We start from the raw sequence: 27,131 nt of genomic DNA, 5'->3' as shown, positions 1-27,131 counted from the left end.
TGCGTAATCTCCATTCCACTGTTTGAGCATGCACAGTTGCAGTGGTCTGAGATGGATTCGGGCGAAAGGGACCACGTCCATCGCCGCCACCATTAACCCAATTACTTCCATGCACTGAGCCACGGAAGGCTGAGGAATGGAATGAAGAACTGACCTCTGTCAGAAAGATTTTCATTTCTACCGAGTCTATTAATGTTCCCAGAAAGGGAACCCTTGTGAGCGGGGACAGAGAACTCTTTTCTACGTTCACCTTCCACCCGTGAGACCTTAGAAAGGCCAGAACGATGTCCGTATGAGCCTTGGCTCTGTGAAAGGACGACGCCTGTATTAGGATGTCGTCTAGATAAGGTGCTACTGCAATGCCCCGCGGTCTTAGTACCACCAGAAGGGACCCTAGAACCTTTGTGGAAATTCTGGGAGCGGTGGCCAGCCCGAAAGGCAGAGCCACGAACTGGTAATGATTGTCCAGAAAGACGAACTATAGGAACTGATGGTAATCTTTGTGGATAGGAATATGTAGGTATGCGTCCTTTAGATCCACGGTAGTCATATATTGACCTTCCCGGATCATTGGCAAGATTGTCCGAATGGTTTCCATCTTGAAAGACGGAACTCTGAGGAATTTGTTTAGAATCTTTAGATCCAGAATTGGCCTGAAAGTTCCTTCCTTTTTGGGAACTACGAATAGATTTGAGTAAAAGCCCAGTCCTTGCTCTGCAATTGGAACTGGGTGTATCACTCCCATTTTTAGAAGATCTTCTACACAGCGTAAGAACGCCTGTTTCTTTGTTTGGTCTGAAGACAAACGAGATATGTGGAACCTTCCCCTTGGGGGAGAATCCTTGAATTCTAGAAGGTACCCCATAGCAACTATTTCTAATGCCCAGGGGTCTGGAACATCTCTTGCCCAAGCCTGAGCGAAGAGAGAAAGTCTGCCCCCCACTAGATCCGATCCCGGATCGGGGGCTACCCCTTCATGCTGTCTTGGTAGCAGGAGCAGGCTTCTTGGCCTGTTTACCCTTATTCCAGCCCCGCAAGGGTTTCCAGGTTGCTTTGGGCTGGGAAGCGTTATCTTGCTTTGCGGCGGCAGAGGTTGTAGCAGGTCCGCTCCTGAAGTTGCGAAAGGAGCGAAAATTAGTCTTGTTTTTGGCCTTGAATGGCCTATCTTGTGGAAGGGCATGGCCCTTGCCTCCAGTGATATCTGAAATAATTTTTTTCAGCTCTGGGCCGAAAAGGGTTTTCCCCTTGAAGGGAATGTTTAACAGTTTTGTCTTGGACGACACATCCGCCGACCACGATTTGAGCCAAAGTGCTCATCGCGCCATGACGGCAAAACCAGAGGTTTTCGCCGCTAATATAGCTGATTGGAGCGCGGCATCAGTGATAAAAGAATTAGCCAGTTTTAAAGCGTGAATTCTATCCATGACCTCATCGTATGAAGTCTCTCTCTGGAGCGACTCCTCCAGAGCCTCGAACCAAAAGGCCGCTGCAGTAGTTACAGGGATAATGCAGGCAATTGGTTGAAGCAGAAAACCTTGCTGAACAAAACTTTTCTTTAGCAAGCCCTCCAATTTTTTATCCATAGGATCTTTGAAAGCACAACTGTCCTCTATTGGTATAGTTGTACGCTTAGCCAATATTGAAACAGCCCCCTCTACCTTAGGGACCGTCTGCCACGCGTCCCTCCTGGGGTCATTTATGGGGAACATTTTCTTAAAGATAGGTGGGGGAACAAAGGGTACACCTGGTCTCTCCCACTCCTTAGTCACAATATCCCTTTTAGGAATCGGAAATGCCTCAGTGTATACAGGGACCTCTAAATATCTGTCCATATTACACAATTTTTCAGGGACCACCATGGGGTCACAATCGTCCAGCGTAGCCAAAACCTCCTTAAGCGGTACGCGGAGGTGTTCCAGCTTAAATTTAAACGCTAAGGAATCTGACTCTGCCTGCTGAGAAACTTTCCCTGTGTCAGAAATTTCTCCCTCAGACAGCCCTTCCCTCACTGCTACCTCTGAGTTTTGTGAGGGTGCTACAGATACATTATCCAAAGCTTCAGATTGCTCATCCTCTATGTTTAAAACTGAGCTATCGCGCATTCTTGGAAAAATTGGCAGTTTGGATAAAAAAGCTGCAAGGGAATTATCCATTACTGCCGCTAATTGCTGTAAAGTAACAGGGGGCAATGCGCTAGAGGTATTAGGCATCGCTTGCGCGGGCGTAACTGGTGTAAACACGTGGGGGGAGGAAGGAGGACTATCCTCATTACCCTCCGTTAAAGAATCATCTTGGGCAGCATTTTGTATTGTCACTGGATGATCTTTAAAATGTTTAGATGTTTGTGCACACTTTAAACATAAGTGCAATGGGGGTATTGCCATGGCTTTTGAACATAAAGAACAAGGTCTATCTGAAGACTCAGACATGTTTGACAGACTCAGAAAACAATAAAATGTTGAAAAAAATACTTTTTGAAAAAACGTTACTGTCTCTTTAAATAATAAAAAGGCACACACTTTTTACCAAATCATCAAAAAACATCCGATCTTAATGAAATTTGCACCACATGATCCTCATGCCTTGAAATGATTGCACACAAGTTTTCAAATTGTTTAACCCCTTAATGCCCAAACCGGAGCAAAATGAGTAAATAACCGGTTTAACCCACTACAGTACTCTGCCACAGTCTTTGCCGTGGCTTTACCTTCCTTTAGGGTTATTTGCAGGTGTAAATGAAGCCTCCCTGAAGTCCTCCTGTACTCTAAAGGCTCTGCACATGAAGCTGCGTGGAGCTGTGTTCCAAATTAACTGCGCAATTGAGGCGCGAAAATGAGTCCTCCTCCTTCTCACTCTAGAGATATGGGGCCTTTCTGAGTCAAAATAGCTGTCTATTACAATGCCAGGCGTAAAAAATACCCCAAAAAGTGTTTGCAAACGCTTAAAAACGTTTAATAACAACAGATTACCCTAATAAAGGAATCGATTAGCCCATCAAAGTGTCTGCCAGTAATAAGCCCTTAAGTGAAGCCCTCTTTCTGTACTGTGTCTTAGAAAATGGCTTACCTCCCTCATGGGATATCTGTCAGTTTTCTAGCACTACCAGGTCTTGTTAGAAAATATGACTGCAACATACCTCAAGCAGAATAAGCCTGCAAATGTTCCCCCCAACTGAAGTTCTCCTGTACTCAACAGTCCTGTGTGGGAACAGCAATGAATTTTAGTTACAACATGCTAAAATCTTTTTCCTCTCAGCAGAATCTTCATCACTTTCTGCTGCAGAGTAAATAGTACAAACCGGCACTATTTTAAAATAACAAACTCTTGATTGAAGAAGTAAAACTACAAATCTAACACCACATACTCTTTACCATCCCCGTGGAGATGCTACTAGTTAGAGCGGCAAAGAGAATGACTGGGGGGGCGGAGCCTGAGGGGAGCTATATGGACAGCTTTGCTGTGTGCTCTCTTTGCCATTTCCTGTAGGGAATGAGAATATCCCACAAGTAAGGATGAATCCGTGGACTGAATACACCAAGTAAGAGAAATACATGATAAACAGAGAAATAAATGATGGTCATAGCTCCCAGAGAAGCAGTCTTCTCCAAGCAAAACCTAATAAACTGGAAAATGATTAAAGTGTGTAGGAGCAGGAGGAGTTTCTGGTTGAGTTGCTTGTTTAAAAGTTTCTGCCTTTCTCCATTTTGACAAAAGAAATAAAGGAGGCATGAAGATGAGTGAGCCATGAAGGGAGGGGAAAGACATCACAGAAGCACATTAGATAGACAGGTATGGGCTTAAAATGATTACCCTTCATTTTCATATTCCACATCTATATTAACAAAATATTTTTATTATTTTAAGTGTAAAATAAAAGTCAATAAATATAAACATTCATATACATATACAAACAAATAAGTAAACAATACAGGTCATTAATATACCATACTTTTTCTGTCCGGTGCAGTGCTTATTTTGCTTGGTCTCTAAACTCTGATCTAGCCAGAGAAAGCTTGCTATGTGTGCTAAAAGACTTCTAATTTATATCTGCTTAGACAAATTAGTGCCCATGAGAAGAGTGCAGCCACTGCAGAACTTCCCTCAATCCAGTACCATCCCGAGCACTTGTTTCCAGCACTGTGATTGGCTGTGTGGAACAGGAAATAATTTCTTCCATTCTAAACAAGGATTTCAGTTCTACCAATGACATGCAGCATGGCAGGTCCCTGCAATTAAACATAAGGTCAGACATAAAATTCTCCTTTTCATTGTACACAAATTAAATAGACTAAAAGATGTCAGACAACCGTGTAACTGAAAAACTTCTTAAACTGAATGCTAACCACACAGTTTTTCAAAACCAAAGAATTTTTGATGCAGCATAAAATATGTAATACAGTCAGGGCCGTCTTTAATATTGACTGGACCCTGGGCAAAAAAATTCTTGGGGCCCCCCACCCACCCCATGCAATTTCGCTCTCCACCCCAACATCCCAAAAAACAACAAAATCAATTTATTTTATATTTTTTTTTAATTATTAGCCCAGCAGTGTATCATCCACTGCTGGGCTAATCATTAAAAAAAAAATGAAATAAATTACAATATGTGAAACTGGACCTAAGCAGTACTAATAAGTAAATAAATATATAAATTCCTCCACTGTGGATTCATTTAATATTCTTTTGAATGTGAATCTGGTGTAAGGTTAGCTGGTTAAAGAGATTTAGGGCAGCCAACAGGAGCAAAGCAAGATAAAGACTGAGGAGGAAGTATGGAGGTGCAGACAAATATAAGTTTACTGACTGGAACAGCAGAACTACTATGGGAAGCTGTAAAATCTGAGACAGAGAGAAAATAAAAACTATAAAAAATAAACCTTACATTAATGTGTGAAGTATCAGCATGACACTATACATCAGCCACAGCAGCACGTCAATTCTTTGCTGGGAACAAGTTCCCTGTCACCCTGCACTTGACAATGCTGCATGGGGAGGGGCGTGTGTGCACTCACTTATTCTTCCCACTGACACCTTTCTACAAAGCACTGTTCCCCTAACAAACTTCAGTTAGTTGATCTTAGGGCCACAGCAGAAAAAGCAGGGCTAAGGGGACCAGCAGACTGGATGCTGTCTGCCCAAGGCTGCATGGATACAGTGTGAGATGAGTCACACAGCCTCAAGACAGAAGAGAGCAGTGTATGCAGCTGCACAGATGCTCAAATCCTCATGTGCCTGCCGCTCCAGCTCTCTGCTGCATGCGCCTACAGTCAGCCCTACCCTGAACAATCCCCACCACCAGAGCAGTTACCTGGTAACAGTGGTAACCCCAGTAGGACGTTTTCTGATGCAGTGGGAATGGCTGGATGCTGAGTTAGGGCTTTGCATTCAGTGCTGCACAGTGCACATCTAAAACAGCACATGGCAATAGCTTGGCATGTCACATGACACCGGCACGGTCTGGCACAGTTTCTCACAAATAAATATAAGCAGAGAACTTTTGACTGTGACATTATTAGGACTGACTGTGTGTGTTCCCCATGTCACATCAGCAGTCTGGTATGACTCTTGGGCCCCTCAACAGAGACTGGGCCCTGGGCAGCTGCCCCTTTTGCCCTGTGTTAAAGACGGCCCTGAATACAGTATTCTAATTAATGAGAACAATTGCTAAATAATAGACATGGGCAAATATATTCATTTTTGTATTAAAGAATACTAAATATAGAAGCAGGCAGGGGCATTGGGCTATTGTCTGTGTTGGATTTATTTGCGTAGTGGTGCAATACACGGATATTTGCACTTTAGTCGGCATGAGCAGATCTATCCTTCTTGCTGATTAGGAGTATTTGCCCATGCTACTAAATAATGGTATTTAATTAAAATAAATAAATAATAAAAGGTTTAGAGGTTAATTCAAGACAATCCAATCAGTTTTGTGACACATCTGCAAAATTGTTATTAACAAAAAAAATGACTTCTTGTTACCAAACTAGAGTTTGGTAAATTGTTACCTTTTATTAAAAATAACCAGGACTGAAGCTGCAGCCAGATCCGGATCAGAAAGCACTGACAGGAGCTGGATACAAGAGGAAGATACCTGACATGGGTTAGCAGCATCCACCAAAAACTAAAAAAAAAAGAAAAGAAAGGACATGTAGTTAAAATATTTAGATGATCAGCGCTTTGAATACAAATCAGATAAAAAACATTATGAAGTGTAAAACCTAAAGTTAAAGAACCACTTAGTAAAACTATTCTGCAAATGATTAAGTAGCACTGTAGATTTTAAGAGTTGGCACTATATGTGCACTATCAGTTTTGTATATATTTCACATACTTTCACAGATCTCTTATAAGTTACATTCATGAACTACCTTTGCAATATGAGTACAACAAATTAGTACCGCTACATTTTATCAGCAGTGTGGGTTCTGGGTAGTATACTTAGGTAGTATGGGCTGCTAAATGATATTGATTGGCGTTACATAATTATTGCTCTGCTGTAGACACTAAGCTGTTCTCACACTGTGAGGGAATTCCCTCATACTAGCTATACACACAACTGCCACATGGTTCTGGAGAAACATGCTCACTCCTGAGCCTACCTTGGTATGCTCTCAAGGAAAGAGACCAAGTTTCAGCCATCAGTTATCAGTATAAACAGTGTCTATAACACCACAAGGACCTGACAGCATCTTTCAGTTCATACACTATAGACTCTTTATAGTGCATATACTTATATAAGATTGTTATTTATTTATTTTTAAAAAGCACACTCTATCTGAATCATTAAAGTTTAATGTTTACTTACATTTCCCTAAAAAATCATTTACATTTAAGTCCCAGTGCAAAGTGAAGGGGTCACAGAAAGTAATGGGCTACAAGTGATATGCACATTTGCTCCTATGATATGGGGCTAATCATATGATCTGAGGTCTAACTTGGGATATATATAGCATGAACTGCTCGATCCTACTACAACATGACTATTCACTGCTGGCTGCCCCAACATCACCTCTCCTTTTATCGGTTGCTCCCTGCTCATATCCTTAGACATCCTTGCTAGTTCTGCCTCCCACTGATTTCTCTAATGTTATGGCAAGGACTAAATTCTACTGAAAAATAACCTTGTGTGCATGAGTATGTATTTATCTATGTGTATATCTGTGCACATATAGGTATGTATGTGTATGTATTTGTGTGTGTATATCTGTGCATATATCAGTATTGATGTGTATGTGTGTATGTATTTATTTGTGTATATATCTGTGCACATATCAGTATTAACTTGTATGTGTGTATATCTGTGCACATATCTGTATTAATATGTATGTGTGTATGTATTTATCTGTGTGTATATCTGTGCACATATCAGTATTGATGTGTATGTGTGTATGTATTTATCTGTGTGTATATCTGTGCACATATCGGTATTGATGTATATGTGTGTATGTATTTATCAGTGTGTATATTTGTGCACATATCAGTATTGATGTGTAGGTGTGTATGTATTTATCTTTCTAGATATCTGTGCACATATTGGTATTGATTTGTATGTATGTATGTATTTATCTGTGTGTATATCTGTGCACATATCAGTATTGATGTGTATGTGTGTATGTATGTATCTGTGTGTATATCTGTGCACATATAGGTATTGATGTGTATGTGTGTATGTATTTATCTGTGTGTATATCTGTGCACATATCGGTATTGATGTGTATGTATGTATCTGTGCACATATCAGTATTGATGTGTATATGTATGTATCTGTGTGTATATCTGTGCACATATCAGTATTGATGTGTATGTGTGTATGTATTTATCTGTGTGTATATTTGTGCACATATCAGTATTGATGTGTAGGTGTGTATGTATTTATCTTTCTAGATATCTGTGCACATATTGGTATTGATGTGTATGTGTGTATGTATTTATCTGTGTGTATATCTGTGCACATATCAGTATTGATGTGTAGGTGTGTATGTATTTATCTGTGTGTATATTTGTGCACATATCAGTATTGATGTGTAGGTGTGTATGTATTTATCTGTGTGTATATCTGTGCACATATCAGTATTGATGTGTAGGTGTGTATGTATTTATCTTGCTGTATATCTGTGCACATATCATTATTGATGTGTAGGTGTGTATGTATTTATCTGTGTGTATATTTGTGCACATAGCAGTATTGATGTGTAGGTGTGTATGTATTTATCTTTCTAGATATCTGTGCACATATTGGTATTGATGTGTATGTGTGTATGTATTTATCTGTGTGTATATCTGTGCACATATCAGTATTGATGTGTAGGTGTGTATGTATTTATCTGTGTGTATATTTGTGCACATATCAGTATTGAGGTGTAGGTGTGTATGTATTTATCTGTGTGTATATCTGTGCACATATCAGTATTGATGTGTAGGTGTGTATGTATTTATCTTTCTGTATATCTGTGCACATATCAGTATTGATGTGTAGGTGTGTATTTATCTTTCTAGATATCTGTGCACATATTGGTATTGATGTGTATGTGTGTATGTATTTATCTGTGTGTATATCTGTGCACATATCAGTATTGATGTGTAGGTGTGTATGTATTTATCTGTGTGCATATTTGTGCACATATCAGTATTGATGTGTAGGTGTGTACAGGGTGTGCAGAATTATTAGGCAAATGAGTATTTTGACCACATCATCCTCTTTATGCATGTTGTCTTACTCCAAGTTGTATAGGCTCGAAAGCCTACTACCAATTAAGCATATTAGGTGATGTGCATCTCTGTAATTAGAAGGGGGTGTGGTCTAATGACATCAACACCCTATATCAGGTGTGCATAATTATTAGGCAACTTCCTTTCCTTTAGCAAAAAGGGTCAAAAGAAGGACTTGACAGGCTCAGAAAAGTCAAAAATAGTGAGATATCTTGCAGAGGGATGCAGCACTCTTAAAATTGCAAAGCTTCTGAAGCGTGATCATCGAACAATCAAGCGTTTCATTTAAAATAGTCAACAGGGTCGCAAGAAGCGTGTTAAAAACCAAGGCGCAAAATAACTGCCCATGAACTGAGAAAAGTCAAGCGTGCAGCTGCCAAGATGCCACTTGCCACCAGTTTGGCCATATTTCAGAGCTGCAACATCACTGGAGTGCCCAAAAGCACAAGGTGTGCAATACTCAGAGACATGGCCAAGGTAAGAAAGGCTGAAAGACGAACACCACTGAACAAGACTCACAAGCTAAAACGTCAAGACTGGGCCAAGAAATATCTCAAGACTGATTTTTCTAAGGTTTTATGGACTGATGAAATGAGAGTGAGTCTTGATGGGCCAGATGGATGGGCCCGTGGCTGGATTGGTAAAGGGCAGAGAGCTCCAGTCCAACTCAGACGCCAGCAAGGTTGAGGTGGAGTATTGGTTTGGGCTGGTATCATCAAAGATGAGCTTGTGGGGCCTTTTCGGGTTGAGGATGGAGTCAAGCTCAACTCCCAGTCCTACTGCCAGTTTCTGGAAGACACCTTCTTCAAGCAGTGGTACAGGAAGAAGTCTGCATCCTTCAAGAAAAACATAATTTTCATGCAGGACAATGCTCCATCACACGCGTCCAAGTACTCCACAGCGTGGCTGGCAAGAAAGGGTATAAAAGAAGAAAATCTAATGACATGGCCTCCTTGTTCACCTGATCTGAACCCCATTGAGAACCTGTGGTCCATCATCAAATGTGAGATTTACAAGGAGGGAAAACAGTACACCTCTCTGAACAGTGTCTGGGAGGCTGTGGTTGCTGCTGCACGCAATGTTGATGGTGAACAGATCAAAACACTGACAGAATCCATGGATGGCAGGCTTTTGAGTGTCCTTGCAAATAAAGGTGGCTATATTGGTCACTGATTTGTTTTTGTTTTGTTTTTGAATGTCAGAAATGTATATTTGTGAATGTTGAGATGTTATATTGGTTTCACTGGTAAAAATAAATAATTGAAATGGGTATATATTTGTTTTTTGTTAAGTTGCCTAATAATTATGCACAGTAATAGTCACCTGCACACACAGATATCCCCCTAAAATAGCTATAACTAAAAACAAACTAAAAACTACTTCCAAAACTATTCAGCTTTGATATTAATGAGTTTTTTGGGTTCATTGAGAACATGGTTGTTGTTCAATAATAAAATTAATCCTCAAAAATACAACTTGCCTAATAATTCTGCACTCCCTGTATGTATTTATCTGTGTGTATATTTGTGCACATATCAGTATTGAGGTGTAGGTGTGTATGTATTTATCTATGTGTATATCTGTGCACATATCAGTATTGATGTGTAGGTGTGTATGTATTTATCTTTCTGTATATCTGTGCACATATCAGTATTGATGTGTAGGTGTGTATTTATCTTTCTAGATATCTGTGCACATATTGGTATTGATGTGTATGTGTGTATGTATTTATCTGTGTGTATATCTGTGCACATATCAGTATTGATGTGTAGGTGTGTATGTATTTATCTGTGTGTATATTTGTGCACATATCAGTATTGATGTGTAGGTGTGTACAGGGAGTGCAGAATTATTAGGCAAATTAGTATTTTGACCACATCATCCTCTTTATGCATGTTGTCTTACTCCAAGTTGTATAGGCTCGAAAGCCTACTACCAATTAAGCATATTAGGTGATGTGCATCTCTGTAATGAGAAGGGGTGTGGTCTAATGACATCAACACCCTATATCAGGTGTGCATAATTATTAGGCAACTTCCTTTCCTTTGGCAAAATGGGTCAAAAGAAGGACTTGACAGGCTCAGAAAAGTCAAAAATAGTGAGATATCTTGCAGAGGGATGCAGCACTCTTAAAATTGCAAAGCTTCTGAAGCGTGATCATCGAACAATCAAGCGTTTCATTTAAAATAGTCAACAGGGTCGCAAGAAGCGTGTTAAAAACCAAGGCGCAAAATAACTGCCCATGAACTGAGAAAAGTCAAGCGTGCAGCTGCCAAGATGCCACTTGCCACCAGTTTGGCCATATTTCAGAGCTGCAACATCACTGGAGTGCCCAAAAGCACAAGGTGTGCAATACTCAGAGACATGGCCAAGGTAAGAAAGGCTGAAAGACGACCACCACTGAACAAGACACACAAGCTGAAACGTCAAGACTGGGCCAAGAAATATCTCAAGACTGATTTTTCTAAGGTTTTATGGACTGATGAAATGAGAGTGAGTCTTGATGGGCCAGATGGATGGGCCCGTGGCTGGATTGGTAAAGGGCAGAGAGCTCCAGTCCAACTCAGACGCCAGCAAGGTGGAGGTGGAGTATTGGTTTGGGCTGGTATCATCAAAGATGAGCTTGTGGGGCCTTTTCGGGTTGAGGATGGAGTCAAGCTCAACTCCCAGTCCTACTGCCAGTTTCTGGAAGACACCTTCTTCAAGCAGTGGTACAGGAAGAAGTCTGCATCCTTCAACAAAAACATAATTTTCATGCAGGACAATGCTCCATCACACACGTCCAAGTACTCCACAGCGTGGCTGGCAAGAAAGGGTATAAAAGAAGAAAATCTAATGACATGGCCTCCTTGTTCACCTGATCTGAACCCCATTGAGAACCTGTGGTCCATCATCAAATGTGAGATTTACAAGGAGGGAAAACAGTACACCTCTCTGAACAGTGTCTGGGAGGCTGTGGTTGCTGCTGCACGCAATGTTGATGGTGAACAGATCAAAACACTGACAGAATCCATGGATGGCAGGCTTTTGAGTGTCCTTGCAAAGAAAGGTGGCTATATTGGTCACTGATTTGTTTTTGTTTTGTTTTTGAATGTCAGAAATGTATATTTGTGAATGTTGAGATGTTATATTGGTTTCACTGGTAAAAATAAATAATTGAAATGGGTATATATTTGTTTTTTGTTAAGTTGCCTAATAATTATGCACAGTAATAGTTACCTGCACACACAGATATCCCCCTAAAATAGCTATAACTAAAAACAAACTAAAAACTACTTCCAGAACTATTCAGCTTTGATATTAATGAGTTTTTTGGGTTCATAGAGAACATGGTTGTTGTTCAATAATAAAATTAATCCTCAAAAATACAACTTGCCTAATAATTCTGCACTCCCTGTATGTATTTATCTGTGTGTATATTTGTGCACATATCAGTATTGAGGTGTAGGTGTGTATGTATTTATCTATGTGTATATCTGTGCACATATCAGTATTGATGTGTAGGTGTGTATGTATTTATCTGTGTGTATATCTGTGCACATATCAGTATTGATGTGTAGGTGTGTATGTATTTATCTTTCTGTATATCTGTGCACATATCAGTATTATGTGTTTGTGGCTGTATCTTTTGTAACATAATGTAAGTGCCTTTGGTTCAAAAGGCTATTTAGGCAAGTAGGCAGAGACTCAGCTAACATACAAAAGTTATATAGCAATCTGATATCAATAAAAAGAGTACACAGATGACATGAGTTTTTAATTAAAGTTGACTTTCTGTCATGAAGTATAAAAAAAGCAGACAGAAAGTACCTTTTTTTGTCCGCAAGCTTCTGCCTAAACTGAGCACCTTCGGAAAAAATATATTTTTTTCAATGAGGTGATGTTTCCACAGCAATTGGCTAAGAGGTGGAAATGTCACCTCATTAAAAAGAAAAAAAAAAGTATTATGCTGAGGGCAGCAGAAGCTCATGGCCAAATAAAGGTACTTTCTGTCTGAATTTGTTATACTTCCTGATAGAAAGGCACCTTTATTTATTGCAATAGTAATTCCTAGCATTTTTTAAATGTTATACTTTACCATCACTTTAAAGGAATATGAAGCAGTGCTCCTTTAGTAAAAAAGTTAAATCAAATTAAACATTTAAATTTAAAAAAAAAAAAAATGGGTATGTGTTAAAAAAAACAGAAAGCAACTTGCCTGTTTTTTTGCTAAATGAGCACTTAGAAATTCTTGGCCTATAAAGCAGCCAAAGCCATTAGTGAGGTAAGCAAGCACACATTCATAACTTAATTTCTACTGTCACATGGTTTTCCAACAAAATTTCCTGAGCAAGGGCAATAAACTGACTGCAGCTAGATCAGATATCTGCTAGCAGTCGCTTTAAAGGAAAAGCTACTCCTTTACCTTATTGTAAAGACCACAGCCCCCTTGTGGTTCTGTGACAGTAAGTAATTTACCCTGTACAAATGAAGTAAACAAACAAATAAAATGTAAAATTATTTTATATTACCACAATGAAAAAGACTGTTTCATATCCCTTTAAACCCTAGCTTTATTATATTGTCTGCTTAATACAAACTAACACACTGCTTTCTGCAAACCCTGGGAGATGCTGAATAAAAGGCCGACACATCAAAATCAAGAAAAACTTTTGCTCTACAAAAAAACTTTGTCTGTTGTTTGTTCTGAAACACTTGTTAAATATATCTGAGAAATTAAATATTGTTTCAATACATTTGAAACAAGAAATAAAAAGTAATTTGCATTTATTTACTTGTTGTATTGGTGCTGTAAATACCACACTCACAGGTACAAAACACCACAGAGTCTGTGTGTATGTGCGTATATTTCTTAAGTGTCTTTCATTTTTTTCCCATTCAACATTTTTTTTAACACAATTTTTTTTCTTTCAAGAATCTGATAGAGTATAAAATTGTAAACAACTTTCCAATTTACATATATTATCAATTTTGCTTCATTCTCTTGGTATCCTTTATAAAAGGAGCAGCATATCACTACTGTGAGCTAGCTGAACACTTCAAGTGAGTCAATGACAAGAGGCATCTACAAGCAGCCACCAATCTTTGCTGATCCTACCTATATATGCATTTCAACAAAGGAAACCAATAGAAGAAAGCAAATTAGATAATATAAGTACATTGGAATGTTGATTAGAATTGCATATTCTGCCTGTATCATCAAATTTTAAGTTTGACTTTACTGTCCCTTTAAAAATGTTGGTGCATCTTATATACTGGAAAATATGGTAGATATAATATTGTAAAGTGATGGGAAAAAGAATAATCATATTAAAATTGCCCCCAAGTCTGCAGAGACCATTCCTGAATTCAGGCATCATAAAACTAAAGCAAAAGCTTCCATATGCCCGTGTACTCCTAGCTATAATGATGCATTGTGTATATACAGGAGATAGCTGCAGCAAAATAAAACATTTATGTATTCATTTATTTTTATTTAAAAATGAACCATTCATGATGGCTACTACTATTATTTAATGGCAATAACACACCAGCACTCTCCGGCAATCCTTGTAATAACTGGGCCAGATAGGTCCCATGGAGCCTCCGACTTCTCTCATAGTCACCCTCTTCCTCTGGAAGGTCAGGTCTGTCAGATTAGTGCCAACCTGTAAGGGATAACAAGTCGGTGACGCTGTGTTTCTCAAGTATTCCAATAGTTCTGTGATATCCAACAAGACTAGATGTGGATCTAGAGAACTCACCGTGGACAGTGTGGGAGGAACATCTGTAAGATCTGCTTGTTCCCTAGAGTTGAGCTTTGCAGGTAAGTGTTAAAGAATGAACACAATGAATGGCATAAAGACAATTGGTATCATAGACAATCCCACAAGAGGCAAATAGCTAAAATTCAGCTTGGGAGCTGCAGGACTAGGACATAGTCAGTAATTGGCTGCTACCCCCATATGTTGCTCTTAATTGGCTCACTGGCAGTTTCCTGCTTAGGTGCTAAAATGTGCTGTAGATGCAGAGTGACTGTTTAAATCCTTTGTAGGTGTTTAACACATAGAGCCTGATGATCGAAAGCTCTCTGCTCAGGCGAAATAATCTAAGAAATCTTGTCAGTACGGCAAGGTCTTTAGAAAAAATTTAGAAACTCAAATTTCATCTCACTATGAAGCATTCCGTATGTGAAGGAGAGACTCCAATAATACAATATAAGGTCTAAAAAATCTTAAAGATTTTGTGTAATTTCTCTCCATCCTGGTGAGTTTTTGATCATTAGGCACATAGGGGTCAATTTATTAAGGTGCAGACGGATATGATACGCTGTATTGTATCATGTCCGCCACGCATACGCTGTCGGCATTTATCACTGCACCAGCAGTTCTGGTGAACTGTTGGTGCAATGCTGCCCCCTGCAGATTCGTGGCCAATCAGCCGCTAGCAGGGGGTGTCAATTAGCCCGATCGTATCCGATCGGGCTGATTGCTGTCCAACCACCTCAGAGGTGGCGGACGAGTTAAGGAGCAGCAGTCTTAGGACCGCTGCTTCTTAACTTCCACTTCAGGCGGACCTGAAGCGGAGTGGGTCGGAAGCAGCATCCGCTGCTTCATAAATCGACCCCCTAGTGTTTTTTACCTCCTAATGTCCCTTTAAATTTATAAACAGTACAGCCCTATGGGAATGATTCTAAAAAGCTCAATAGGTTGGTGATATTCTATAACAGTGTTTCCCAAACGCGGTCCTCAAGTACCCCCAACAGGCCTGGTTTTCATTATAGCTGAACCAGTGCACAGGTGAAGTAATTAGCTGATCAGTAACCAACCTGCTCTTATCATCAGTATTTCACCTGTGCTCTAGTTCAGCTATAATGAAACCCAGGACTGTTGGGGGTACTTGAGGACACAGTTGGGAAACACTGTTCTATAAGAATGTTCGCCAGCCCTTCTATTTCCCTGATGAAATTATATAAAGCCACCTTTTACCCTGAAAACAGGGTGTCTCGCTAAGGGGCGTATGCTGCATTTTCATATGGGAAGGAGAGTCATATATTAAAGTGCACAATGAAAATCGTAATTCAAAAATCATACAAATTAATAATTGAACCATTCACACAAAAATACTTAGTAAAAAATTATATTGTTACAAAATTGTTCACCAAAAAACATAATTTATGCTTACCTGATAAATTTATTTCTCTTGTAGTGTATCTAGTCCACGGATCATCCATTACTTGTGGTATATTCTCCTCCCCAACAGGACGTTGCAAGAGGATCACCCACAGCAGAGCTGCTATATAGCTCCTCCCCTCACTGTCATATCCAGTCATTCGACCGAAACAAATCGAGAAAGGAGAAACTATAGGGTGCAGTGGTGACTGAAGTTTAATTAAAATTTAGACCTGCCTTAAAAGGACAGGGCGGGCCGTGGACTGGATACACTACAAGAGAAATACATTTATCAGGTAAGCATAAATTATGTTTTCTCTTGTTAAGTGTATCCAGTCCACGGATCATCCATTACTTGTGGGATACCAATACCAAAGCTAAAGTACACGGATGATGGGAGGGACAAGGCAGGAACTTAAACGGAAGGAACCACTGCCTGTAGAACCTTTCTCCTAAACAGCCTCCGAAGAAGCAAAAGTATCAAATTTGTAAAATTTTGAAAAGGTATGAAGCGAAGACCAAGTCGCAGCCTTGCAAATCTGTTCAACAGAGGCCTCATTTTTAAAGGCCCAGGTGGAAGCCACAGCTCTAGTAGAATGAGCTGTAATTCTTTCAGGGGGCTGCTGTCCAGCAGTCTCATACGCTAAACGGATTATACTCCGAAGCCAAAAGGAAAGAGAGATTGCCGAGGCCTTTTGACCTCTCCTCTGTCTAGAGTAAACAACAAACAGGTTAGATGTTTGACGAAAATCTTTAGTAGCCTGCAAGTAAAACTTCAATGCACGGACTACATCTAGATTATGCAAAAGGCGTTCCTTCTTTGAAGAAGGATTAGGACATAATGACGGAACAACAATCTCCTGATTGATATTCTTGTTAGAAACCACCTTGGGTAAAAACCCAGGTTTTGTACGCAGAACTACTTTATCTGAATGAAAGATCAGATAAGGAGAATCACAATGTAAGGCAGATAACTCCGAGACTCTTCGAGCCGAGGAAATAGCCATCAGAAAAAGAACTTTCCATGATAGAAGTTTGATATCAATAGAATGAAGGGGTTCAAACGGAACCCCTTGAAGAACTTTAAGAACCAAGTTTAAGCTCCATGGGGGAGCAACAGGTTTAAACACAGGCTTAATTCTAACTAAAGCCTGACAAATGCTTGAATGTCTGGAACTTCTGCCAGACGCTTGTGTAAAAGAATAGACAGAGCAGAGATCTGTCCCTTTAAAGAACTAGCTGATAATCCTTTATCCAATCCCTCTTGGAGGAAGGACAATATTCTAGGAATCCTAACCCTACTCCATGAGTAATTCTTGGATTCACACCAATGAAGATATTTACGCCATATCTTGTGGTAAATTTTCCTGGTGACAGGCTTTCGTGCCTGTATTAGGGTATCAATTACTGACTCGGAGAAGCCAGGCTTTGATAGAATCAAGCGTTCAATCTCCATGCAGTCAGTCTCAGAGAAAGTAGATTCGGATGATTGAAAGGACCTTGTATTAGAAGGTCTTGTCTCAGAGGTAGAGTCCATGGTGGAAAGGATAACATGTCCACTAGGTCTGCATACCAGGTCCTGCGTGGCCACGCAGGCGCTATCAATATTACTGATGCTCTATCCTGTTTGATCTTGGCAATCAGACGAGGGAGCAGAGGAAAAGGTGGAAACACATAAGCCAGGTTGAAGAACCAGGGCGCTGCTAGAGCATCTATTAGTGCCGCTTCTGGGTCCCTGGACCTGGATCCGTAACAAGGAAGCTTGGCGTTCTGGCGAGATGCCATGAGATCCAGTTCTGGTTTGCCCCAACGGAGCACCAATTGAGCAAACACCTCCGGATGGAGTTCCCACTACCCCAAATGAAAAGTTTGACGACTTAGAAAATCCGCCTCCGAGTTCTCTACCCCTGGGATATGGATCGCTGACAGGTGGCAAGAGTGAGTCTCTGCCCAGCGAATTATTCTGGAGACTTCTGACATCGCTAGGGAACTCCTGGTCCCCCCTTGATGGTTGATGTAAGCCACAGTCGTGATGTTGTCCGACTGAAATCTGATGAACCTCAGTTTTGCTAACTGAGGCTAAGCTAGAAGAGCATTGAATATTGCTCTTAACTCCAGAATATTTATTGTGAGGAGTTTCTCCTCCTGGGTCCATGAACCCTGAGCCTTCAGGGAGTTCCAGATTGCACCCCAACCTAGAAGGCTGGCGTCTGTTGTTACAATGGTCCAATCTGGCCTGCGAAAGGTCATACCTTTGGACAGATGGACCCGAGATAACCACCAGAGAAGAGAAGCTCTGGTTTCCTGGTCCAGATTTAGTAGAGGGGACAAATCTGTGTAATCCCCATTCCACTGACTGAGCATGCATAATTGCAGCGGTCTGAGATGCAGGCGCGCAAATGGTACTATGTCTATTGCCGCTACCATTAAGCCGATTACTTCCATGCACTGAGCCACCGTGGGGCGCGGAATGGAGTGAAGAACACGGCAAGCATTTAGAAGTTTTGATAACCTGGACTCCGTCAGGTACATTTTCATTTCTATAGAATCTATCAGAGTCCCTAGGAAGGGAACCCTTGTGAGAGGAAATAGAGAACTCGTTCACTTTCGTTCACTTTCCACCCATGCGACCTCAGAAATGCCAGAACTATCTCTGTATGAGACTTGGCAATTTGAAAGCTGGACGCCTGTATCAGGATGTCGTCCAGGTAAGGAGCCACCGATATGCCTCGCGGTCTTAGAACCGCCAGAAGTGAGCCCAGACCCTTTGTAAAAATTCTTGGGGCTGTAGCCAACCCGAATGGGAGAGCTACAAACTGGTAATGCCTGTCTAGAAAGGCAAACCTCAGGAATCGATGATGATTCTTGTGAATCGGAATGTGAAGGTAGGCATCCTTTAAGTCCACTGTGGTCATGTACTGACCCTCTTGGATCATGGGTAGGATGGTTCGAATAGTTTCCATCTTGAATGATGGAACTCTGAGGAATTTGTTTAGGATCTTTAAATCCAAAATTGGTCTGAAGGTTCCCTCTTTTTTGGGAACCACAAACAGATTTGAATAAAATCCTTGTCCTTGTTCCGTCCGCGGAACTGGATGTATCACTCCCATTACAAGGAGGTCTTGCACGCAGTTTAGGAATGCCTCTTTCTTTATCTGGTCTGCAGATAATCTTGAAAGGTGAAATCTCCCTTGTGGGGGAGAAGCTTTGAAGTCCAGAAGATATCCCTGAGATATGATCTCCAACGCCCAGGGATCCTGAACATCTCTTGCCCACGCCTGGGCGAAGAGAGAGAGTCTGCCCCCTACTAGATCTGTTATCGGATAGGGGGCCGCTCCTTCATGCTGTCTTGGAGGCAGCAGCAGGCTTTCTGGCCTGCTTGCCCTTGTTCCAGGACTGGTTAGGTTTCCAGGCCTGCTTAGATTGAGCAAAAGTTCCCTCTTGTTTTGAGGTAGAGGGAGTTGATGCTGCACCCGCTTTGAAATTTCGAAAGGCACGAAAATTAGACTGTTTGGCCCTTGATTTGGCCCTGTCCTGAGGAAGGGTATGACCCTTACCTCCAGTAATGTCAGCAATAATTTCTTTCAAACCAGGCCCGAATAAGGTCTGCCCCTTGAAAGGAATGTTAAGTAATTTAGACTTTGAAGTCACATCAGCTGACCAGGATTTAAGCCATAGCGCCCTACGCGCCTGGATGGCGAATCCGGAATTCTTAGCCGTTAGTTTAGTCAAATGAACAATGGAATCAGAAACAAATGAATTAGCTAGCTTAAGTGTCCTAAGCTTGTCAATAATTTCAGTCAATGGAGCTGTATGGATGGCCTCTTCCAGGGCCTCAAACCAGAATGCCGCCGCAGCAGTGACAGGCGCAATGCATGCAAGGGGCTGTAAAATAAAACCTTGTTGAACAAACATTTTCTTAAGGTAACCCTCTGATTTTTTATCCATTGGATCTGAAAAAGCACAACTGTCCTCAACCGGGATAGTGGTACGCTTTGCTAAAGTAGAAACTGCTCCCTCCACCTTAGGGACTGTCTGCCATAAATCCCGTGTAATGGCATCTATTGGAAACATTTTTCTAAATATAGGAGGTGGGGAAAAGGGCACGCCTGGTCTATCCCACTCCTTACTAATGATTTATTTAAGCCTTTTAGGTATTGGAAAAACATCAGTACTCACCGGCCCTGCAAAGTATTTATCCAGCCTACACAATTTCTCTGGCACTGCAATTGTGTCAAAGTCATTCAGAGCAGCTAATACCTCCCCAAGCAATACACAGAGGTTCTCAAGCTTAAATTTAAAATTAGAAATCTCTGAATCAGGTCTCCCCGATTCAGAGACGTCACCCACAGACTGAAGCTCTCCGTCCTCAGGTTCTGCATAGTGTGACGCAGTATCAGACATGGCTCTTACAGCATCTACGCGCTCTGTATCTCATCTAACCCCAGAAATATCGCGCTTGCCTCTTAATTCTGGCAATCGGGCTAATACTTGTGACAGGGTATTATTCATGATTGCAGCCATGTCCTGCAAAGTAATCGCTATGGGCATCCCTGATGTACTTGGCGCCATATTAGCGTGCGTCCCTCGAGCGGGAGGCGAAGGGTCCGACATGTGGGGAGAGTTAGTCGGCATAACTTCCCCCTCGACAGACCCCTCTGGTGACAATTCTTTTATAGATAAAGACTGATTTTTACTGTTTAAGGTGAAATCAATACATTTAGTACACATTCTCCTATGGGGCTCCACCATGGCTTTTAAACATAATGAACAAGTATTTTCCTCTCTGTCAGACATGTTTATACAGACTAGCAATGAGACTAGCAAGCTTGGAAAACACTTTAAACCAAGTTAACAAGCAATATAAAAAACGTTACTGTGCCTTTAAGAGAAACAAATTTAACAAAATTTGAAATAACAGTGAAAAAAGGCAGTTACACTAACTAAATTTTTACAGTGTAACTAGTTAGCAGAGCATTGCACCCACTTGCAAATGGATGATTAACCCCTTAAAACCAAAAACGGATTAATAAATGACAAAAAAACGTTTTTTTTAACAGTCACAACAACTGCCACAGTCTACTGTGGTTGTTACCCTCCTCAAACACGACTTTTGAAGCCTTTTGAGCCCTTCAGAGATGTCCTGTATCATGCAGGGGGAAGCTGAGTGTCTCTGTCTGTAATTTTAGCTGCGCAGAAAAGCGCTAAAATAGGCCCCTCCCACTCATATTACAACAGTGGAAAGCCTCAGGAAACTGTTTCTAGGCAAAAATCAAGCCAGCCATATGGAGAAAAAACTAGGCCCCAATAAGTTTTGTCACCAAACATATATAAAAACGATTAACATGCCAGCAAACGTTTTATATTACACTTTTATAAAAGTATGTATCTCTGTTAATAAGCCTGATACCAGTCGCTATTAAATCACTGCATTTAGGCTTAACTTACATTAGTCCGGTATCAGCAGCATTTTTCTAGTAAATTCCATCCCTAGAAATATGTTTACTGCACATACCTTATTGCAGGGAAACCTGCACACCATTCCCCCTCTGAAGTTACCTCACTCCTCAGAATATGTGAGAACGGCAATGGATCTTAGTTACTTCTGCTAAGATCATAGAAATCACAGGCAGATTCTTCTTCTAATGCTGCCTTTGATAAAACAGTACACTCCGGTACCATTTAAAAATAACAAACTTTTGACTGAAGTTAAGAAACTAACTATAAAACACCACACTCCTCTTACTACATCCATCTTTGTTGAGAGTTGCAAGAGAATGACTGGACATGACAGTGAGGGGAGTAGCTATATAGCAGCTCTGCTGTGGGTGATCCTCTTGCAACGTCCTGTTGGGGAGGAGAATATCCCACAAGTAATGGATGATCCATGGACTGGATACACTTAACAAGAGAAATCATATTTTATCAAAAACCTAAAAATTGTATGTAAATTACACAGAAATAAATCGTATTAAATATGCACAGCGTAAATCGTAATTTAAGTACACTGGATGTACAAAAAAAACCCACATAGAAATGTGTACTTATAAGTACAAAATACAAAGCGTAATAGTTTTTTTGTAAAATGGGCGTATGTGAAATTGTCCAGTGTAATTCTGTAAACATTTATGACCCTACAAATCTCACTGTTTTTTTCTCGCAACTTAAAAAGTGGCAATCTGCATACGAAAATAACAGCAAATTTAAGATACAGTGCACTGAAAACACTGTGATTTTATTTGTATTATGCATAATATTAAAGTTTAAACATATGCTGGGGTCTCCCTCTGTACTTTATCCTCCACAACGAACTCTCATTATTTCTCTATGGGAGACATTTTGCCATTGCAGGGGCAGCCCCATTTTTATAGAATAGACCTCTAAGCCACAGTTTAAATAATGATAAAATATTGGTGCTTTGTCCCAAATTCAGGAGATAATCAAATAACACCCCGCACCCACACAAAATGATTAAAACAACGCAGAATACTTATGTCCACCAACTATGATCACCACAGAAACCCCCCAATCACACACTACATTCACTCAAAAAAAAAACAAAAAAAAACAAATAAAAACAGTAAATGTAATAATAATAAAAAAATAAAAAAAGTCCAGAGTGGGACATTATTAGCTTCTAAATAACAGTGAACTTTAAATCGTCAATATGTCTATATATGTAAACATATGTATTTATATGTCTATAAATACATATATACACAAATAAATACATATGGACACACATATAGACACACACATATACATATTTAGACGTATGTATCGCTATGTTTAAGCCTTTTTTCCCCTAACACCTGAGACCTCATTTCTTTAAGCCCTTATAACTTTTTTATGAATTTTTCTTTTAAGAATTTTTATTAGATAGTGTTATTATGATTGTAACTGTACTTTAAAATGCATTATTGATGTGTTTTGTGCAACGTTTTTGTCTAGCATAACAGTTAACCAGAGCTCTGAAGTCGCGCTATCCTGATGCTTGTTTACTTTCAATTCGTAATACTGCGCTACTTCCAACATGCGCAAAGAGCCTCGATAAACCCCTTTTCGCTTGCCACACTTGTAATCAAGCCCTTAATGGGTACACCAACTGGCTGATTTTATAGACCACCCAGCTAAAATGTAAGCCAATATTAAGCTACAATTAGCTAGTAATGTTTTAATGCTTGTTGCACAAATTATCAATACATTAAATTATGCAATTAATTTGTGCATTGAATATCTTAACCCCTTAGTGACCAGCACCGTACCCTGTACGACACTGGGCTTCTCTCTGCCGCAATCTCGCTCAAACTAGCGAGAGTGCGCTATTTCTGCATGACCCACGAGTGAGGCACTGCAGAAATAGATTTGCAGAGTTATCGATGTAGAGTGGGCCACTCTGTAGCCCTCTCTGCATCGCACAGCGGTGGTGCCGATCGTTGGTGGGTGGGAGTGTAATGAGGGAGGTGGGTGGGCGGCCCATCGCTGGAGGAGGCGGGCAGGTGTAGGTGGGACCGCTACGCCACGCAACATGTTAGGGGGAAGAAAAAAAGTGCCGGGAAGCGAGGGGGAAGGAGGGAGGAAGGGCAATGAGGGGGATCCAATGTGGGATCCACTGAGGGAAAGAATTCTGGAAAGGGGGTAGGGTAATGAGCCGGGGGCAGCTACACTGCAGAAAAAAAGGGTATTTTAATTATTTTTTTAATTTAAATTGCCTAATTGCTGCAAACTAGGTACTGGCAGAAAGCTGCCAGTACCTAAGATGGCGGCAAATAGGTAGAGGGGGGAGGGTTAGAGAGCTGTTTGGGGGGGGATCAGGGAGGTTGGGGGGGTAAGGGGGATAATACACTGCAGAAAACCTAAAAAAAATATATAAATATATATATATATATATATATATATATATATATATATATATATTAAAGCAAGTATCTCAGCAATTCCTATCTAGCACTAACTAATCCCTAAAAGTATATGGATATATTGCCTTAGCGCTAAGGAACTTCAACATAACAATATATTCTTAAAGAACCTAACAATGCATATGCATTTTGCATTTTTAGGTTCTTTAAGAATATATTGTTATATTGAAGGTCCTTAGCGCTAAGGCAATATATCCATATACTTTTAGGGATTAGTTAGTGCTGGATAGGAATGGCTGAGATACTTTTCTTGCTTTAATTAAAATTTTGCTTTTTCTCCTGCACCAATGGTCTGTTAACTATTTAAATTCAAGTCATTGTTACTAGCCCTCTTATAGGTAATACTGGAAGTTGCTGACAACACCCTAATATATATATATATATATATATATATATAAAAAAAGCTGCCTTTTATTTTAGTACTGGTAGACTTTCTGCCAGTACTTAAGATGGGGGTGCCCTTTGGGGGGTGGGGGAGGGAAGAGAGCTGTTTGAGAGGGGTCATGGAGGGATCAGGGGGTGGGATGTGTCAGGTGGGAGGCTGATCTCTACACTAAAGCTAAAATTAACCCTACAAGTTACCTAATTAACCCCTTCACTGCTGGGCATAATACAAGTGTGGTGCGCAGCGGCCTTCTTATTACAAAAAAACAATGCCAAAGCCATATAAGTCTGCTATTTCTGAACAAAGGGGATCCCAGAGAAGCATTTACAACCATTTGTGCCAAAATTGCACAAGCTGTTTGTAAATAATTTCAGTGAAAAACCTAAAATTGTGAAAAAGTTAACAATTTTTTTTTTTTTTATTTGATTGCATTTGGCGTTAAAATGGTGGCATGAAATATTCGAAAATGGGCCTAGATCAATACTTTGGGTTGTCTACTACTAAAAAAAATATATATAGTTTCGATAGGTAAATATAAAAAAGGCTCTATTTCTGTTTAAATGTAGTGATAGCAAAAATGCTAAAAATGCTCTGGTCTTTTGGGGAAGTTTTTGTCTCAAATGCCCGGTCCTTAAGGGGTTAAAGGGACAGTCAAGTCCAAAATAAACTTTCATGATTTAAATAGGGCATTTTATTTTAAACAACTTTCCAATTTACTTTTATCACCAATTTTGTTATTCTCTTGCTATTCTTAGTTGAAAGCTAAACCAAGGAGGCTCATATGCTAATTTCTTAGACCTTGAAGGCCGCCTCTAATCTGAACGCATTTTGATAGTTTTTAACCATTAGAGGGCATTAGTTCATGTGTGTCATATAAATAACATTGAGCTCACGCACGTGAAGTTACCTAGGAGTCTGCACTGATTGGCTCAAATGCAAGTCTGTCAAAAAACTGAAATAAGGGGGCAGTTTGCAGAGGCATAGCCACAAGGTAATTACAGAGGTAATACATTTATTATAACTGTGTTTGTTATGCAAAACTGGGGAATGGGTAATAAAGGGATTATCTATCTTTTTAAACATCAAAAATTCTGTAGTTGACTGTCCCTTTAAGCAGCATTTATAAATAACAGAACATTTTATAATATTGCAAAGTATTACACTTTCCCCACCCAGCTATTCATAATACCACTTAGCTGGCAAACGTTTCTGTGGAGAACAGTGCACATGATCATAGATCAAATCAAACGTAAGCTATTAGCAGCTTATATGTCAGTAGAAAAGTGGATTATTAAAGGGACACTGAACCCAAAAATTTTCTTTTGTGATTCAGATAGAGCATGCAATTTTAAGCAACTTTCTAATGTACTCCTATTATCAATGTTTCTTCGTTCTCTTGCTATCTTTAAATAAAAAAGAAGTCATCTAAGAACTCTGGACAGCAGTTTTTGATTGGTGGATGAATTTATCCACCAATCAGCAAGGACAACCTAGGTTGTTCACCAAAAATGGTCCGGCATCTAAACTTACATTCTTGCATTTCAAATAAAGATTCCAATAGAATGAAGAAAATTTGATAATAGGAGTAAATTAGAAAGTTGCTTAAAATGTCATGCTCTATCTGAATCACAAAAGAAAAAAATTGGGTTCAGTGTCCCTTTAAGAAAGAATCACGGTTCACAATTTTTAAATTTATTTTTATCATTTCTTCTCATTTTTCATGCTAGTCCCAAATCACAAAAGAAAGAGCAACAAGAAAGAGGCTGTTTAAATCATTAATATAATATAACCCTATAATAAGGTACTTAGGAAATTACACTTAGGATATGGCTGTATATTTTTATTGTATTTTGTTGTTACTAGAACGGATTATAAGTTTAATGATGTCTGAAAGTATAGATGGTTAAACTAGTAACTTGGAACGTGGGGGAAATAAACTCCCCAATTAAAAGGAAAGCAATACTATTTCATTTAAAGAAATTAAATACTGAAATAGGATGTTTACAAGAAACACATCTTACAGATAAGGAACACGAAAAGTTAAAACAGAAGTGGGTTAAAAAAAAATTATTATTCCTCTTTAAAAAAAAATTATCTAGAAGGGTTTGCCATACTGCTGAGTAAAAAAAATTGAATTATAAGATCAAAATTTTTTATTCAGACCAACAAGGCCGATTTATAGAAATTATATAAATAAACATAGTGCTTGATGAAAAAGAATTGATCATCTGTAATGTATACGGTCCAAATAGGAAAGATCTGAAGTTCTGGACTAAAATTCAGAAAAGTGGATTATTTCCAAAGGTGATAAGTGCTACTATAGCATAAAATTGGTAATGTGATGGTTTGATAAGCTGATTGACAGTTAAAAAGACATTGCTCTGAAAACATTACATGCTCTAAGCATATCATTGTTGTGTGTATGTGTATAAGCTCTTTGCATGTGTTAAAGCCCTGCACTGAAGTTCCCAAGCTGAACACAGTGATTCTGGTCAGGCTTAAGCAACTACTGCTGCAGTTGTTTCCTGGTCTAGAGGGACTTAGATGGGGTTGAACACATTGATTTCAGGTTGAGTAGTGCAAAAATGACATGTTCTGACAAGTGACAGCATTACTTTTTTTCACTACGATGTCCCTTTAATGTTATCTGTGCGTTAGCAGAGGCTGATGGACATTAGTATGAAGTAAGCAGTCACTATGTGTGGTCAGTTCCTCATTTCATAACACAATAGCTTGTAACACTTCTCTAACGGATCATATTCATCACTACTACGTTATATAAGGAAAACAACAGTACATGTTTAATCAATTCTTCTTGATAGCTCATCCTTTTTTGTATTTTTTTTTCTGAGCGAATTATTGCCTGAATAAGGAGCATCTTTAATAATTACATTTAAAGGGACAGCCAAGTCCAAAAAAACCTTTCATGATTCAAATAGGGCATGTAATTTTAAATAACTTTCC

The 27,131-nt window shown here is 39.6% G+C and overlaps 1 protein-coding gene across 2 annotated transcripts in view; it reads right to left on the bottom strand.

Moving 5' to 3' along the window:
- Window positions 1-3,833: 3,833 nt before the first annotated feature.
- Window positions 3,834-27,131, bottom strand: part of ARL16 (ADP ribosylation factor like GTPase 16) — a 29,509-nt gene continuing 6,211 nt past the window's right edge. Inside the window, exons 3-6 of one of the 2 annotated variants that reach the window (XM_053705998.1) lie at window positions 14,457-14,514; window positions 14,244-14,360; window positions 6,009-6,124; window positions 3,834-4,226 (exon numbers count right to left, since the gene is read on the bottom strand). In XM_053705998.1, coding sequence (XP_053561973.1) covers window positions 4,061-4,226; window positions 6,009-6,124; window positions 14,244-14,360; window positions 14,457-14,514 — 457 coding nt within the window. In that variant the 3' untranslated portion in view covers window positions 3,834-4,060. The remainder of the gene's footprint in view (window positions 4,227-6,008; window positions 6,125-14,243; window positions 14,361-14,456; window positions 14,515-27,131) is intronic. The other variant, XM_053706006.1, reaches the window with a different exon arrangement.

Source organism: Bombina bombina, chromosome 1, assembly GCF_027579735.1.
Source record: "Bombina bombina isolate aBomBom1 chromosome 1, aBomBom1.pri, whole genome shotgun sequence".
NCBI lineage: Eukaryota > Metazoa > Chordata > Amphibia > Anura > Bombinatoridae > Bombina > Bombina bombina.
Note: the sequence above shows the minus strand (reverse complement) of the source record. Positions and strands in the feature narration are given on the sequence as shown.